The sequence below is a fragment of the Daphnia magna genome, linkage group LG7 (genome assembly GCF_020631705.1).
Source record: "Daphnia magna isolate NIES linkage group LG7, ASM2063170v1.1, whole genome shotgun sequence".
In the NCBI taxonomy this organism is placed as follows: domain Eukaryota; kingdom Metazoa; phylum Arthropoda; class Branchiopoda; order Diplostraca; family Daphniidae; genus Daphnia; species Daphnia magna.
Genome location: NC_059188.1, coordinates 11308921 through 11325808, shown reverse-complemented (window position 1 = coordinate 11325808; position 16888 = coordinate 11308921). Strand labels below are relative to the sequence as shown.

At 39.2% G+C, this 16888-nt stretch overlaps 3 protein-coding genes and 1 long non-coding RNA gene across 27 annotated transcripts; 2 read left to right on the top strand and 2 right to left on the bottom strand.

Moving 5' to 3' along the window:
• Nucleotides 1-262: 262 nt before the first annotated feature.
• LOC116926303 (rhotekin) lies at nt 263-4782 on the top strand. The gene is made up of 9 exons (XM_045176454.1): nt 263-752; nt 1792-2018; nt 2418-2627; nt 2742-2917; nt 3029-3396; nt 3531-3673; nt 3753-3874; nt 3995-4082; nt 4246-4782. The coding sequence occupies exons 1-9, from the start codon at nt 573-575 to the stop codon at nt 4442-4444; spliced, it is 1713 nt and encodes a 570-aa protein (XP_045032389.1). The 5' UTR covers nt 263-572; the 3' UTR covers nt 4445-4782.
• LOC116926318 (nucleotide exchange factor SIL1) lies at nt 4694-6743 on the bottom strand. Its single transcript, XM_032933166.2, has 5 exons — nt 6365-6743; nt 5789-6304; nt 5608-5725; nt 5008-5526; nt 4694-4922 (listed from the first exon to the last, which is right to left on the bottom strand). The coding sequence occupies exons 1-5, from the start codon at nt 6513-6515 to the stop codon at nt 4778-4780; spliced, it is 1449 nt and encodes a 482-aa protein (XP_032789057.2). The 5' UTR covers nt 6516-6743; the 3' UTR covers nt 4694-4777.
• A 543-nt stretch (nt 6744-7286) lies between these two features.
• On the top strand, nt 7287-11574 carry LOC116934518 (nuclear mitotic apparatus protein 1-like). Of its 10 annotated transcripts, none has more exons than XM_045176449.1 (5): nt 7287-7364; nt 7427-7468; nt 8370-10864; nt 10919-11206; nt 11261-11574. In XM_045176449.1, the coding sequence occupies exons 2-3, from the start codon at nt 7438-7440 to the stop codon at nt 10136-10138; spliced, it is 1800 nt and encodes a 599-aa protein (XP_045032384.1). In that variant the 5' UTR covers nt 7287-7364; nt 7427-7437; the 3' UTR covers nt 10139-10864; nt 10919-11206; nt 11261-11574. The 10 variants fall into 10 exon arrangements, with proteins under 10 accessions (XP_045032384.1, XP_045032377.1, XP_045032379.1 ...); XM_045176444.1 differs by having other exon boundaries at nt 7296-7364; nt 7535-10864; XM_045176442.1 differs by having other exon boundaries at nt 7290-7364; nt 7427-10864.
• A 413-nt stretch (nt 11575-11987) lies between these two features.
• Nucleotides 11988-16748, bottom strand: LOC116926366. Of its 15 annotated transcripts, none has more exons than XR_004396037.2 (8): nt 16576-16747; nt 16381-16500; nt 16150-16313; nt 15745-16090; nt 15589-15678; nt 15130-15347; nt 13679-15053; nt 11989-12866 (listed from the first exon to the last, which is right to left on the bottom strand). It is a non-coding gene; the product is annotated as an uncharacterized LOC116926366 (long non-coding RNA). The 15 variants fall into 15 exon arrangements; XR_004396044.2 differs by having other exon boundaries at nt 11990-12866; nt 15130-15169; nt 16576-16746; XR_004396032.2 differs by having other exon boundaries at nt 11990-12866; nt 15130-15678; nt 15745-15826; nt 15883-16090; nt 16576-16746.
• Nucleotides 16749-16888: the final 140 nt, after the last annotated feature.

Genomic DNA, 16888 nt, shown 5'->3' with positions numbered 1-16888 from the left:
AACTCGTAAGAATAAGCAAAGCATCTGGGAAAATTGGAAGAAATAAGAAAAAAAGAAAAATCACGGACGAAACTGGTTTTTCTATCTGCGTTTGTTGGCTTTACGCGATCAGTGCGTGACTCGTCGGAAAGAGAAGAATTGTCTGTGTGTGTTTTTTTGTTTTAGAGCAAAAGAAAAGAAAAAACAACAACAGAAGAACACACACACACACACACACACCAATGTATTATTTTTCAGCTGTTGTTGATGCCGCAATATAGTTTGTGTTAGTTGCCTCTTGTGCTTCTCGCCTCTGGGTTGGTCGGGTTCGGTTCGGTTCAGTTCAGTTCTCTAGTCCCTAACATTTGGCAGTGCTCGACGGGCCAGGGTGGAAGATGGACGTGCTCGTTGCTGCCAAATCTCTTGCGGCTAAGTCATCCAGTGGTAGCGTTCAACTCTTGTTGATTTTGTGATCTTTTGTGTTTGTCCCCTTGTGCTCTTGTGAAATCAAGAACGAAACGGATATCAAAAATTTGTGAAAAGATTCATTTGTTTTCTGTTTTGCCGCAATTAATTAAACGAAATTACAAATAATGGCAAGTGCCAGAAAGTCAAGTCGGCGAAGTTTGCCCATGATGTTCATGTCGAATCAGCACGTCCAGCGAACCACCAATGTGGCTAATCATCAGGCCATCATTTCTGACTCATCTGTTGGTTCTTTAACACACGACCTAGATTTGTATTACATTCGACAAATCGCCAGTCATATGAAGGTTAGCACACATACTACTTAATTTTTTTCCTTTTTCTTTTCGCGTGAAATTTACGGGGCCTGGAATTTCCCAGTGTTTCCTTAAACGGATTCTGCGTGCATGTATGCCATTGCCGTGCCATTTGAGGTTGTGGAGGTGGGTGGACGGGAGGCTAGGAGGTTCTGTGTGAGAGAGCCGACCCGCTTCAGGCGAATTTATTATTTTATTTTATTTTTTTCGCCAAGTTACGTGAACGAATGACTTTGGGAAACGAGTTCTTACTTGTGCAAAGGTGGCCTTTAAAAATGAAGGGGAAAATGGGAGAGCCGTGATCGTGAGTCGATTATTTTATTTTTTTTTTTTTCAAAGTTTTCCCAACTGGTTTTTGGCCTCTTTCGACGACAACGACTTCATGAAATGAAACGTGACAGGTGTGCAGATTGCACAAGAGGATGGCTGTTGAAGGCCAATCGGTCAGCCATTTGATTGTCCCTTTTTCGTACGCATTTTTTTCTTTTTCTTTCCGGATAAAGAAATGATTGGAAAAATAAGAAAACAAGTTTTAATGTCGGAGAATGTTTCCTTTTTTTTTTTTTTTTCAATTGACTGACTCTTGAGTTGTTTGACTCGTTCGCACCAACACACCACTTGAGTCGAACTGTCAGTTGACCTTTTGATACCGTACAAAGAAGCTGTCACGTCACCTTCCCATCATTTTCGGTTTGTTCCTTCCTCCGTTGATGCGCCCACCCGCCCTCCTTTATTTTTTTCCTTTGCTTCTCACGCGTTAGAAATAACTTGCACCATTCATTTTGTGTCGTCCATTCTGAAAAAAACAACAGAAAACAAGACAAACTAAATGGCTCGAAAGAAGGAAAAAAAAAACGATTCAATTGTTTTGGTTCTTCTTTATGTGTTTTGCTTTTCTCCGGATTGTTTATTCATTTATTTATTTTGAAAATCTATTTTTGATTCGTGTGCGAAAAAGGCAAACAATTTTAAATGATGATGATTGCCTCATTTTTATTAAATTTCTTTTTTTTTCGTACGTAAATTCCAGGAATACGATCTGGAACAAAAGATCGATGTCGAGATCCGCATTCGCGAAGGTACAACCAAGTTGCTGGCCGCCTGCCAACATCCCAGCCAGGCCCTGGAAGCGGCCAAGACGTTACACACGTCCAACGAACGCATGAATGTCTACATGACGGAATTGCAATCGCGAAAACGCGAGTTGTCGAGACCGGCGGCCGCCGTAACAACGTCAACGTCCTCATCCCGCACGAGGTATGTCTGATGTTATTATTTTTGATATATTATAAATATATATATTTTTTTAAATGGCACCGCAAGAACAAAACAAAAACAAAAGGGACGTAACCAATTGTGGGAAGGGGAGCGCAGAAATAATATAAAGAATTTGTGCCCAATTGTATTTTTAGTGTTGCTGTAAAATGTTACGCTTTGTGTGAATTAGAAGAGATAGATGAACCGAATGATGGCCTGTCTAGCGGCAATTTGAACTTCTTCTACTAAAAATAACGGACTGCTGTCATTCGTCTAGATTTCGCGTATTAATAGCTGTGACGCTCGTTGCTAGTGTTTTGTTTTGCTTTTTTCTCTTTCGTATTACACGAACCCATATACATTTTTTTTTGCTTTTTCTAATCGGCTTAACGGAATTAGGAAATCGGCGTGCCCGGCGCGACTCGGCTTGACGGATTTACGCTTCCCGCTCATGTGGAAAGATACGGACCACTTCAAAAATCGCGGCGACTATCGCCGCTTTGCCGTTTTTTGCTTGGCCAAAGTTGGCACCGAAGTGATGGACACGTCGCTCATCACGCCCGTCGACCGCTCAGCAACCGACATCACCTTTCCCGATGCGCTCGTCTTGTAAGATTTTCTTAAAACTAAGCAAATCAGTTTTAAAAATGGCGAAAGATGTTTGTCCGCAGAATTTTCAGAATGATTACAAAAATTGTTTGTTTTTTTTGCTATTTTCGACAGCACTTCTGCCCAGCCAGATTTCAAATTGAAGTTGGAAGTGTACTCGTGCATGCTGCAGGATGATTTGTCTATCGCGTCAACGCCCCGCAAGCTGCAAAAATCGCTACACTCGTCCATTTCCCGGACGTTGGGCCGCAAATTATCGGCCACGCTGAAAGATTCTCACGGCCTCAAGAGCGATATGTAAATATTATCATTCGTTTCATCGTTTTCTTTTTGCGGTCGATTGACGTTACCATAGATACTCAACTTTCGAATCTCTCCGCGTCTTTCGTATTTCCTTTTAGTGGGACCGAAATTCGATCTAGTGGCCACCGTAACACTCGGTTTGGATGAGGTGCACGACTCCGTCAAATCTCACGATCTAGTGCTTGAGAATTTAGAAAATCCCTGCCACCAGCTGCCTCTGTTCGACCATTTTTGCTGCCGTCTTGCCGCCGAACCAGATTGCCTATCGATTGAGCAGACGGCCAATGTGACACTGAAACATCACAATAAAATCATCCAGAAAGCTTCCGGCAGTAGCAAGTCGAGCAAATCGGATCCGCCGACCGTGCTGGCGGCCCTGAGCGGATTCAACTTGGCTTTCTGGAAAAAGAAAGAACATCGACAAGACAAGAATCGGAACCCTCTTCTGTCCGTCTCGCTTGGCCAAGTAATCAGCCTTTCTTTCTTTTGCTGCTTTTGAGTGTGTGTGTGTGTTTGTACCGCCGCGCCACGTGCCGTAGTACTACGCTTCCCCCTCCTGTTTCCGGAAGCACATGTTTTCAATTTCTCTTTGACAATCAGGGCGCGACCATGGCCGACGACCACGGCGAGGTTGTCCTCACCGCCATGGACGATGACGAAGGCGAGGAAAAGCGTATCGAGTTCCGGTGCTCCGACAGTAGTTTCATATCGGCCTTGAGTCAGCGCATCGTCGACGCCAGCGCGTAAGATTTAAATAGCGTGAATTTTTGCAACTGTTTTTTGATTTTCTAATCTAATTATTGTGAATGGAACCTTTTCAAGATGGGGTCCGAAAGTATCTCGCAGTCAAATGGTAATCCATTCTCCTCAACCGACGAACGGTTCTCCCAACAGCCGGTGGGCTCCACGATCCGGTTCCCTCTATGAAGATATTCCACTTTTCGGTATGTTCGAACATCTGTGTGTGTGTTTGTGTGTGTGACGTTCCCTCGTTAATCGTGTGTCTTCATTATTCAATTCAACCCAACCGGGATTTCTCGTTTTTACTGGGTGGGGTTTGACAGAAGAGCCACAGAAGTCATACAGCAAAAGGCCGACCGTGCACGAAGTCTTTAGTTTATCCAACAACCGATCGACAGGAATGGTGGACGGGTACGGTATTTTTTAAATGCAATTTTAGTAGAACCGTAGCAAAGTTGAATATTCCGTTTGTTTTCCATGTTTTCAGTTGTTGTCTTTCTTCCTTCTGTTCTCTTTTTTTTTTTTTTTATATTTTGTTCTTGAATTGTATTGATTTTAATTGTTTTGACTCCAGGCTGGATAACGGCTATAAAAGCAGCTCGAGGCTACAAAGTCAAACGGCCATGCACCCGCCTCCTTCGCCACCGTCGCCGCCAAACACCCGGTCCAGGTCTTCGAGTACTTCAACTTCGTCAGGCTCTTTGCCCAGCTGGGGCTCCATGAGGGGTTTGCCCAATTTTTTTCGTTTTACTCGCACCAGCATTCGGAAATGACGATGAAAACTAATGGTTGACAATTGAGCAAAAAGCAGAGCCACAAACGTCACTACACTTTTTATCAGGAGCCTTGTGTGTACAACAACAGAAAATGATAAAGACAAAAAGAATCTTTTATGTTCCCAGTTGTTCCCCTTTCCTCTTGAATCGTTAACGAAATTTAAATTTACAGAGTGTGCCTGTTTGTGTATGAATGAATGCGCATGTATAAAAGTGGACGATGAATGGAAAAAAAAGAGAAAAATCTCACGATCGACGAGTCGTGTTTACGTAAAAAGGTAAACAGTCTGCCTTTATAACAATTAATCTAGAAATACAACGATTGAATATTCAAAGTTCATCTTTTTGCAACTGCGTCCACAATTGCTGACACATGTCATGAATTTTACTGTAGTATAAATCAATTGAATCTTTATCGGCGTCTGAAGTCCTCGAACTCATTTGAGCCTGCTCCACATTTTTTAACTCCTGGTACCTAGTAATTAAAAAAGAGAAATCAAGACGTTAATTCATCATTACTTTCCATACGAGAAATTTTGATTGCTGGGAAAAATTTCTACCTTTCTCCCAAGGTCTGAATTTGGTTGCGGACAGATTGGAAATCCGTCCGGCATGATCGAGCTAAAATCAACATTGCTTGAACGACCTTCTCGACAACGTCGTGTTCTTCTCTCAAAGGACGGCCTTGTATGAAACTCAGATCTTCTCTGCGCGTCTCTTTATCATCAACGTTGCCAATGGATGTCAAAAGCCGAGGCAATAGACGGCAAAAGTTCTGCTCGACTAGCACTTTCTCGATGCCAGCCGCTTCGTATTGGCGCAACTTTTCCGCCAACATGGCCTTCTCCGCTTCGTTCGCACTTTCACTCAACTCGCTCCTAGTGAAGTCTTTCAAACGCTGCGCTGCCATTTCCTTCTCCAAAATGATATCGCCTAACAGTGTGACAATTTTCAACTGTAGCTTAAGGGAATCTGCCGAGCCGGTGAGAAAGATATCCGCAAAGGCCGTCATTCCTCCGTGGTTAATGAATTCTTTTTGGGCCAATGGGAAATGGCGAATAATACTGGAGATTGCATACCTGAAAAACAGGACGGTCTGAAGTGAAAGTGTTTGCAGATAGCAAAAAAGAAAAAAAAAAGAAACATAAAAGATCTCATACAATGCACGATTACGAACGTCGGGATTCGGATCGAAGGAAATGAGTCTGATCAAATGGGGAAGAATACCTCTTTCCATTGCAGCAATTTGTGCTTTCGGGTTGCTTTGACAAGCTGAGCCTGGAAAAACGAACGTTACTTGTAGTAGTTTTCATACTCTTACTTTGAAAGTTTAACCTTTACCCAATAAGAAGGCTGCGGAGCTCCGTAAATCTTTTTTAGTAGAATTCAGAGCAGGGAGCACAACCTCACTGAAACCTCCCATTTTTACAAAATCCTGGGCATTGTCATATTGGTGGACATAGAATTCCAAATCACTGAGGATGAGCTGACGTTCCAAATCATCTTTTGTGCTCAAATATTTTGCAACAAGTTCCTTAACAATCTCATATTCAGTCTTGATGCTTTGCTCAAGTTCCATCATCTCTTCTTTGATCTGATCATAAGTTCGGAAACCCTTGCCAACATTCCCTTCACTGGTTTCTTTGGCATCATTCTTGATCTTTTTCAATGCTTCTTTGATTTCTGAATAGTCAAGCTCAGGTTTGACTTCTTCTATTGAGTCATCTACACTAGTCTCTGTGCTTATTAAGGCTGAATTTGAATTTCCTCCATCGTTTCCTTCCTCTAGCAGTTTGGCTTCTTTTTTTCCAGTTTGCATATCAATTCTGACATGCAGGCCTGGGGGTATCGCTTGGCCTACAAAAACCAACAGAAAACTTAGGAATCATAGTTTAAAAATCTTAAATCTAAAAATACCTTCAGCTACAACGTGCCACTCTTTAGTTGGAATGAATTTCTTCTCTTCAGGTCTGTTCATCTTAGGATCCAAAGATAACGGTCCCTCATTGGCATCGAGGACAGCGTAAACGTGAAAAACGCAAATGCTAAACACAAAGAGTTTGTACATTCTTCTCTGAAATGAACGTTGAAATTGGTTTCCAACAGTTGATTCCGTCTAGAAAGAAATAAGCAAACGAATGTTTGAAAGAAACCGACGATTGCAGCAGACGACAGAATGATGATTCTCTCGTTTCGGATTGGTTCTTGGTTGTTGTAGCGCCGTCATCAACCATCCAACGTCGCCGCCAAATACAAATTCTCTACAAGCAAACGACGCTATTTCTGCGAAATCCAGTTGCACTGAGTCCTGGTGGGTTAGTCAGGAGATAGGAACTCCGTAGGGCCATAGCATACAAGCAAGAATTGTCAGGCTATTTTCTTTAAATTATCATTTAGCCATTCCAATAGGGACTACCACTCCGTGCGTAAAGTGCCCAATATAATTAGAATTGGTTGAAAATCACTAAATGTACTCAAAATGAACGCTGATTCCGAATTTCAATTTCTATCAAATCAGCCGTTTTTGAAATATACTGAATAATTTGTGCTGTATCACGGAGGGCTATAGCGTACTAGCGCGCCAACTACATGAACACTTTTTAATCTTTTTTGGATAAGATTCATTACTTTAATGAAACAGTGAACCAAATGAAGTTCTGATTACTTCTATTCGTCAAGCTACAAATGTTTAGCTTCTCGTCTTGCAACTAGTAGTTGATATTCTATGTTTTTATATTTAAAATTGGAATCAACTGTCTGAGGTAAGTAAAGTTCAAGCACTTAAAAGCAAGAATTATACTGATTTAAGTAAAATCTATTTTCGTTGGGTTTCAGAAGGAAAACTAGATGGCGTTGACGTGCACTTTGGTAAAGATCATGAATGACAAGTAACATGTGTGTTAGTATCATAAAATAAGTAAAGTAATGTATTCGTTATTAATTTCACGGGATGCTGATTTGTGTGTGTTTTTTTTTTAGGTAATCAATCAATGCTGGCTGTTCTACACTTGGGGAATAATGGTCAGTTAAATAAAATTTCTACGTTTGCTGAGAAATCCAGTCTCACTCTTTCTTGAGGGTATTCAGGTTCAGTGATTGGGTACAACAGCAAATTGTTTGCAGATACTTAATGCACCATTAATTGAGGGGCCTAGAATACACAGAATAAACAATATTGATAGCAGACAGTTGCTATCAATATCATAGACAATTAGTAAAATAGTATTATCCTAATCCCAGATTCGTATCAAAATCAATCCAATAAAATACTGCACTAAAACATATTTTCACTTTTGAAGGAAAATGGAACAGTACATCCTCTAGGGGATAACGATAGAACTCAATGGCTCTGGGACCAGGTTATTAACATGAAAACGAAACTTTTATTAAGACTTTAGTAGTAGGCATCAACTTATATCTTTGTTTAAATTTTAAGTTTTCCAACAGACTTCATAAATTAAGTTTATTTTTAAAATCATGTTTTTATTCTTTTTGCTAAATAATAATTAGATGGTTCATTGTTATGTACTGTACCTTTGGCCTCCTATGTAATCATTGGTATTATTATGGGCACAATAAATATTTTATAGGATTATTATGTTTACTTTTTTAATTGAACTATATTTTTTAAATGTTGGAGTTCTTAGTGTACAGATAGGATTATGCATTTGGTTTTCTGTTATTCATAATTAAGAAAAGAAAGGACTTCGAAGACCTGTGGAAGTGGCAATAAGGACGACGTTGAGCATATATAAAGTCGGAATTTGTATAACTGCCCAGTTCACATAAAGCAGTATCTTCAGAAAATTCAAAATGGAATACTCTTTCTTCGACTTCTTAGTCTATTTTCTCGGACCGTTTCTCTTATTCGGCTTAAGATGGATTTTAAACTCCATACTGAATGTATTTTTACCACACCCAGAAACTTTACCATCGCCGAGAAAAATCCAACCAGAAATAAAGCTACCGTTATCACCAATCAAAGAAGAAGCCAGTTTTTTGCATGAAGATGCTGGCTTTTTACCCGATGGAAACAATTCCATGAACAACCCGGATGAAATAACAAGTGAACTGCCGGCTACTTTGGTGACAGCTGAATTAAAAAGGATAAAACTTCTGCGAGAGCCGGTAGAAAATGCTGAAAAAAAGCTCCTACAACTGGAAGCCGCATTCGACGCTGAGAAATCCACTTTAATGCAATCGGTTCACACGTTTAAATTAACCCTCTTGTCTGTCGAGAAAAAACACTCAACCGTTAACCAGCAATTAAAAGAGACTTTCACCAGAGACATTATGGAACTGACAAGTTTGAATGAACGTGTTCAAGCGGCACTGAAATTGTCAGAAAAAAAAGAGCAAAAACTAGAAGAAATGTTACGAAAATCCAGACAAGAGACAGCAGCATTAAGAAAAGAAATGTTACATGCACATGCCGATCAAAAGTCTCACTCAAAACAACATAAACAACTTGAATCCGTTGTTGAAGAAGCAAAGAATGAGCTCGAGCAATTAAAAGAGACTTTCGCCAAAGAGACAACGGAACTAAAAGCTTCGATAGAAGATGATCAAGCGGCATTAAAATTGGCAGAGAAAAGAGAGCGAGAGCTGGAAAACATGCTAGGAAAAGCCACGCAGGAAGCAGAAGCATTAAGGACAGAAATGTTCCATGCACTTGCCAACCAACAAGCTCTTTATGAAGAAAAAGAAAAACACCTGAACTTGGTTGCCGAACAAGCGAAGCGTCAGCTTATGGAAGTAAGACATACCACCCAAGAAGAAATCATGGAACTCAAAGTGTCAAATCATAATTATGAAGCGGCACTGAAATTGGCGGAGGAAAGACAACAAGAACTGGAAGACTTGTTAGGACAAGCCACGCAGGAAGCAAAAGCATTAAGGGCAGAAATGTCAAATGCACTTGCCAACCAACAAGCTCTTTATGAAGAAAAAGAAAAACACCAGAACTTGGTTGCCGAACAAGCGAAGCGTCAGCTTATGAAAGTAAGATATACCACCCAAGAAGAAATAATGGAACTCAAAATGTCAATTCATAATAATGAAGCGGCAATGAAAATGGCAGAGGAAAGACAACGAGAACTGGAAGACTTGTTAGGACAAGCCACGCAGGAAGCAAAAGCATTAAGGGCAGAAATGTCCCACAAACTTGCCAACCAACAAGCTCTTTATGAAGAAAAAGAAAAACACCTGAAGTCGGCTGCCGAACAAGCGAAGCGCCAGCTTACAGAGTTTAAGCAAACCACCCAAGAAAATATGCTGGAACAAAAAATTTCAAACCACAGAAATGAAGCGGCGTTGAAATTGGCTGAGGAGAAAGTTAAGGAGGTGGAAGAAATTTCGTTGAAACGGGAACAAGCAGCAAAACAACTGGCAAACGAACAGGCCGCAGCTTTGACCGAAGCAATTGATACACTGCAAGTAGCAGTTAAGCACGCCAGGGACGAAGTTTTAGGCGAAACCTACGAATCTGAATTGGATGAGGAACCCGTACGAAAAAATGAAACCTTAGAGGAGTGGTTGATAAAGCATGGTATATTAACCAGAGTGCCTCCAAAGACTTGGATGCAGCTTTTAGAACATACCGGATTCTTGATGGAGGAAAAGGCTAAAAATTTAAAGTCCAAAGCAGAAATGCTCTTCCATAATAACCCGGATCCTGCCAAAACAGAATAAATGGACTTCCCTAAATTTTTCAAAGAAGTCTCTTTGAACTGCGAGAAGCAGAAATGCTTAACTCTCGGAACTGCAGATAACCCAGTAACTATAGCCATTCCTTCTGTTGAAGAATTGAATTGAGATTCATTAAAAGTATTTCCCGGCATTCTCTCCATTCGTTAAACATTTTCGTTAAAAGTGCTTACAACTCCCACGCTTCCTTCTATTTGTAGCTCTTTGGCTTTAAGGCAGATGAGTGTTGCCGCTAGGGCTCTCACGATGACAATTTAAACGCTAGACCTCAGTTTTCTTTCTTTAAAAATGTTTTCCCCAATAATTAAGTTCTCTGTATAATACTACAGTAGGGGTAATAGAGCTCATTGAATACATGTTTTAATAAAAATAATTACTTGAAAAAAGTGTTACTTGTTTATCAAACTCAAGGCCTATGCCTTCGGCGGATGCTGAGTTGCACGGCTTTCAACTTTCAAGTTTGGTTTCAAAGTCTAGACATCTAGCAGAGAAATAACTAACTCCATAGAATTTTTATGGGCATGTCAGCTATCCCATCAGCTGTTCCATTTCGCGTGGCTTCTGACTGAGGATGGATGCTAAAACGTTCGTGTCTCCTCTTGAAATTCAGGATGTATGCTTAAGAAACCGTCTCTCTTCCTGAAATTTCACCACCGATTCCGTGTATATTTAGTTGCATCTTTGAATTCAATCAATGCAGAGTTGTCACAGGTATTACGGCAAAAATTCATGTCAAAGAAACATCGTAACACATATATTTTAAAGTTTTAAAGGAGGAGCTTGGCATGGCTTTGCCAACACGTTTTCATTCCTTTAGTCTAATACACCCAATTTGTACCAAAGGTGATAAGATAAGAAAGTGGTTCTATATAATATTTTTCTCTATCTAGATCTCGTTAGAAAACGTCTAGTGATCTCGTAGAAAACGTTTGTGTCTCCTCTTGAAATTCAGGATGTATGCTTAAACAACCGTCTCTCTTCCTGAAATTTCACCACCGATTCCGTGTATATTTAGTTGCATCTTTGAATTCAATCAATGCAGAGTTGTCACAGGTATTACGGTAAAAATTCATGTCAAAGAAACATCGTAACACATATATTTTAAAGTTTTAAAGGAGGAGCTTGGCTTGGCTTTGCCAACACATTTTCATTCCTTTAGTCTAATACACCCAATTTGTACCAAAGGTGATAAGTAAAGAAAGTGGTTCTATATAATTTTTTTCTCTATCTAGATCTCGGAGATTCTTGGAGGTGACATTATGTGATGTTAGAATTTATTGTTAACAGTTAAAGGTTTTTGTAATTGTACTTTCAGGTCTTCGGGATGTACCTGATGTGCTGTGGTGGCCGCAGAGTCATTCAGTGGCAGAAAGGAATGCTATTGTTGTTCTGTTACTTAAATACAAGATTTCCAGTATTAATCTTGAATTGATGAATTATTAGCTCACGCACAAGAAACAAAGACAAGTTTAAGATGATTTTGGTCTTGACATTGTTCTTTACTGGCTCGTTGAGTTTGTCACATCTCACGTCACATACATTGCAAGTCAATGAGAAATTTTAAACTGGGAGATTCTTTAACAATTGTTTTTTGATGTTTCATTGGGGTTTTTTTAAAGACAAAAAGTGCATGTCTTCGTTAGCTTGTAAAAAAGTAAGTTTATTCACATTCTGAAACGACGGCTTGAGATTTAGTATAATCGATTGATAAAACGAAATTTAAAATTTAAAATTTCTAGATTTTAGATCATTAAATTAAATGCGAAACGAAGTAAATTAAATTTGAATTATTTTTATTGTCCCACCTCCACCCAACAATTCCACCACTGTTTCACATAACTTACAAATACATAATTACATACACAAATTCATACAAATATGCATACATATACATACATATACAATTAACAAGTTAACCCGTTGGCTGCCAGGCCATGCAACCCGTAGGTTGCTTAAACTACTATAGCTACGCATCACGTCAGAAGGATCGCGAACAAGATGGGACTTGTCCGAAGACAAGTCCGGGCTGGCACGGTGATAGAAACCATTCCGGGAATGCACACCCCTGGAAATCTATCACCGCGCCGACAAAGAGAAGTCCCTACTGGTGCATTGCCTACGGCGCCTAAAGGCGCGGCGACTGTTCCCCCCATGGCCATGGGGCAGAACAGCGCCCGGTCCCTACAAGCTACAAAAAAAATGGGACGCAAACGGGGTGGCAGCCAACGGGTTAACTTAAATATAACACTACACAAAACAAAATAATACCAAGCCGACGATCCACGATGAACTCCTTCCATCGCCGTAGGCTGTCTGCTGAGCTGCATCCTTTTTCGATGGACTTTTCCGTGAAGGGCGAATGCGAAGACGGCGCTAGGGCAATGGCGAAGGTAAAGGCGAAGACGGCGGCAATGGCGAAGACGGCGATGAGACGATGGAGAAGGCAAAGGCGAAGACGGCGATGAGATGATGGAGAAGGCAAAGGCGAAGACGGCGATGAGATGATGGAGAAGGCAAAGGCGAAGACGGCGATGAGATGATGGAGAAGGCAAAGGTGAAGACGGCGATGAGACGATGGAGAAGGCAAAGGCAAAGACGGCGATGAGACGATGGCCAAGGCAAAGGTGAAGATGACGATGAGACGATGGCCAAGGCAAAGGCGAAGACAAAGGCGACGATGAGGCGGCTATCAGGACTTTCTTTTTTATTGACCCTGTGTAATAGATGTAAAGAAATAAGATAAAATGACAACATAAGAATAGATAAAAAAGAGATCAAAGTATGATTATGGTTTGCTAGGATTTTAAAAATGACAAAACTTAAAACAAAAACTAAATGAAGAGTTTCCTAGAACTACTGGGAGCATAATGATGAAACTGAATGAAGGCAGGGAATGCTACTTCTGTAAAAAGGGAATCTTTAGCTAAACGATTATCAAACATTCCATATCTTCAATCTCCTTTCAACAAGTATGTCACAAACAGTTGTCATAAAGCTATGCTAGTTGAATGAAGATTCAAGAAGTTCAAAACAGGAAATCTAGTACACTGAAGTATCACAATATTGAAAGAAATATAGATGAAAATTACTAATAGGCCTCCCAGTAAAACCAAGACATACAAAGATGAAAAAGGTTATTAAGCCATTTAGTTCTCTAGATATAGATGAAAAAGGAAGATATGTTAAATAGTAATAGCTCAGCTAGTGGGATCGAGCATGAAACAATTCAGCCAATCCTTTTAAGTCTACTCATGATTCTATGCGAGAGACTCACTGCCAAGTAATAGTCTAGCAGAAAATTTGCCAATAATATTTCTGCTTTACTCTGAAGAAGTACTGGGGGATATTAAACCTTTGAAAAATCAGAAGATTGCATTTTCAAAGCACCAGCTGAGCATTGGCTTGCTTGCTATCTGCATTCAACTTATCATTGCTGGTTAACATAAGAGGCTTTCACCTTCTTAACTCTAAAAGTAAAGCAAAATAATAACGCCTGAATAAAAATAATGATTACAGGTTACTTACTCGTTGGTATAGATGCACAAAACAAGGGAAAAACTTGAAAAAACAACAGAGCGAAAATGTTTACATGTCTACGTAGCTAATGGCGGACATGACAGACGACGGTAGCGTTCAATCTTTGAGGTTTTAATGCGAAGCAACAAAGGTTTTAAAAACCTTATACTATAGGCATTCTGGAATATGGAACACACTCGTATATGATCGACTTGATTTTTAACTCAGGGTGCCTTACTGCCTTTTATACACGGAATTGTATTTACGGAAGTGTACAGGAAGTAACGAAGAACTTCAGAACTACAAAGCACACAACGATACTCATCAGAGACTTGTAATCTCCATAAAATTTGGGAATGTTTGTTAACAAAATAAAAATACTGAATTTTGGCCAAATATGCAAACTTTTTGGTATATACTCCTAACACACGAACTCTACCCCAAATTGTGTGCGAATCCCGAAAATGCGGTCCTTTGTTATTGCAGACTGGTTAGTATGGCACAGAGAAGAAGTTCCCTTTCATCTTTGGTGTAGCATGTTAATCTGCTTGTTTAGGTTTCAATATGGACTGAATTACAACTTTGTAAAATTTGTTGTCATTAACTGTTGGATATAGCCATGGTGGAATGTTAATTGTGATATTACATTAAAACAAGCAAGGAAAAGATGTTAAACAGTTAGCGAGATCAACGTCATTAGATGTTGTTTGATGCTGTAATATACATTTGACTATTCTCTACATGTTTTCTTTATGTGCAATTACCACTGAAGGGAGGGAGCGGGGAAACATTTTATCACGAAGGAACGATGATTAACAACGTGGTTGTCTAGTCATTGGTTTATGATCCCTGGCGTCTTCCTGTCAATCTTGGTGTCCTGCGATTCTTCTTCTAATTCTTTACCAATGAGAAATGAATGAAAAGGGTAAGAAAATGTAAAACAGACAAATAAATGAAAAAGGTTGAATTTTAACAGAAAGACCAACATCTACTTAATATAGCAGATCCGAATTTAATCTACCGAAGCTAAAATGAATTCACGACAAATTATTGGATCGCTCGACGAGATATCGACATATTTCGAACTAGAGACCAAATAAAACGGTTAGTTAGACTTGTTTTCTGAATTGTTTGCTTTAAATATTCTTTTAAAACAAATAATAAAATATTGCAAGACGATTCGTTCTTAAACTTTCAAAAGATTGCCATATGAAATTATATATATTTTAAGTTTTTTATTATAATATAACTAGTTTGTTTTTTATACAACTAACCTGGATGCATTGATGGATATAAAAGGAACGGATATACTCCCAATTAGACACCAATAGCATATCAAAATAATTTAGGAGGAAAACATTGCAGCGATAAATTCGATCGTATTCTATGAAAGATTAAAAAAAAAATCGTAAGCTCTAAACATTTGCTAGCTTACCAATAAACCACAGTAACTGTAATACCTCCAGAATTAGTTCCCCTTTCACGGCGAGCAGCCCCTGTCTAATGAACCATGCAAGTTAAAATAAATTTGAAAACGGATTGCAATTCCTATTGCTAACAAGAGAAGACTAAAGGATACCCTCATGGCGAAACTGCTGAACGCCATTTGTAATTCGTTTGACGTGCAAGTTCAGGTAATTTGCCTTCCTTTGTGAACGGGATTTAGCTACCAAATGGACTGCAATAAGAGATTGAATGACTAACATCCTAACAATGTCACAATGAAATTTCACTAAAGATTCTTTATCAGTCACAGCAGATGAAATCCCTATTCACAAAGTGTGATACTTTTTTTCTCATCTTTCTGAACAAATACATATTACACATGATCACAACAGTTTCTGCCAGTTGCTTCTGCTGCACAGTCCAATGTTAGGGTAAACAACTTACATAAGTTACTAAATATAAGGATCACTCACTTAATTTGGGTGAATTGCAGTGCTGTCTAAGACAACCTCTTTCATTCTAACTGAAGAAATCAGAAAACCATCCAGATCTAAAACTACAGCCTGAATTTATATAGGAAGCATTAATCTTTTTTTCCTTTTTAATCTATACAATTTTGCATTGCACACCAATTAGTTTACGTTGTCTTCTTCTGTTAAAATTGTCACAAACTTCTATTTTTAGAAGGGATATGGATTCCTCCATCGCAGCCTAAAGAGTGTTTCAAATTTTCTACTGTATTAAACACAAAAGTTTCAAACTATTACCTTTTCTTTCCTTCTTGCTCTGTAGGCCATCCATGGTAGCATACAAATATTGATTATATTCCTGTCAAACGAATGATTGGGTGAGAGGCCTTTGATCAACATTTGGCATGAAAGATAGTGTTGGCATGAGCACTGCCAACACTACACCACAATCATGACCAAACAGTTAGGTAGTATAATACACCCCTGGTGCTACATTGGAGAATTCCTGGGAAAAACATTAACTACTTAAAGAAACTAAAATATTAATCATTAAAGGAAGCCCACCTCACAAGTTAACAAATGCTATCTCATTCTTTTCAGATTCAGCAGAAACCATGAGAATCTTCTTAGCAAGGTTACATGGCAAGATGGCCACGCAAGAAACGAAAATGGGGTCTGTCAAACAGCTATCTGGATTATCCAACGATATCCTGCTTGCCACCAGCTTCCTGAAATATCAAATAGGGAATCAATACAGGAAAGATTCCAGAATACATGCAATATTATTTTATTTACATTAATCTAAATGTAGACTGACACCTCCACGTAAACCAAACACTGAAAAAAACCTCATGGTGCATTTTTCGAGCGACGAACTGGAGCTCGCAATAGTTCAATGCTCATTCTCGATAGGTCCTGAAACAAAAAGAACTGCGATTAGGTAACAGGAGCTGAGCGTTCTAAAATCAATTTGCTGGCACCACAACTTACCACATTTTGATTTTTTAAAATGTCATAAAGCTCAGTTAACTTAAGTGTCCATCGTAGTTTAACTAGTTAGCCCCAGTACATAACATAAACAATGTGAATAATACCAGTTGCAGCATCACACAACGTGATGACAGAGTGATCGCAATTGAAAGCAGACGCCCAGAGCAGACGGGGAACTACTACAATTTTGGCGTTGCCGTCATTGATGACGCATTGACGCTGAATATTTTAATAATCATTTACTATTTTTTCTTTTGTTTATGAGAATAATAAATACCTATTATTTTTCTAATATTTATCTAATTTTTAAGAT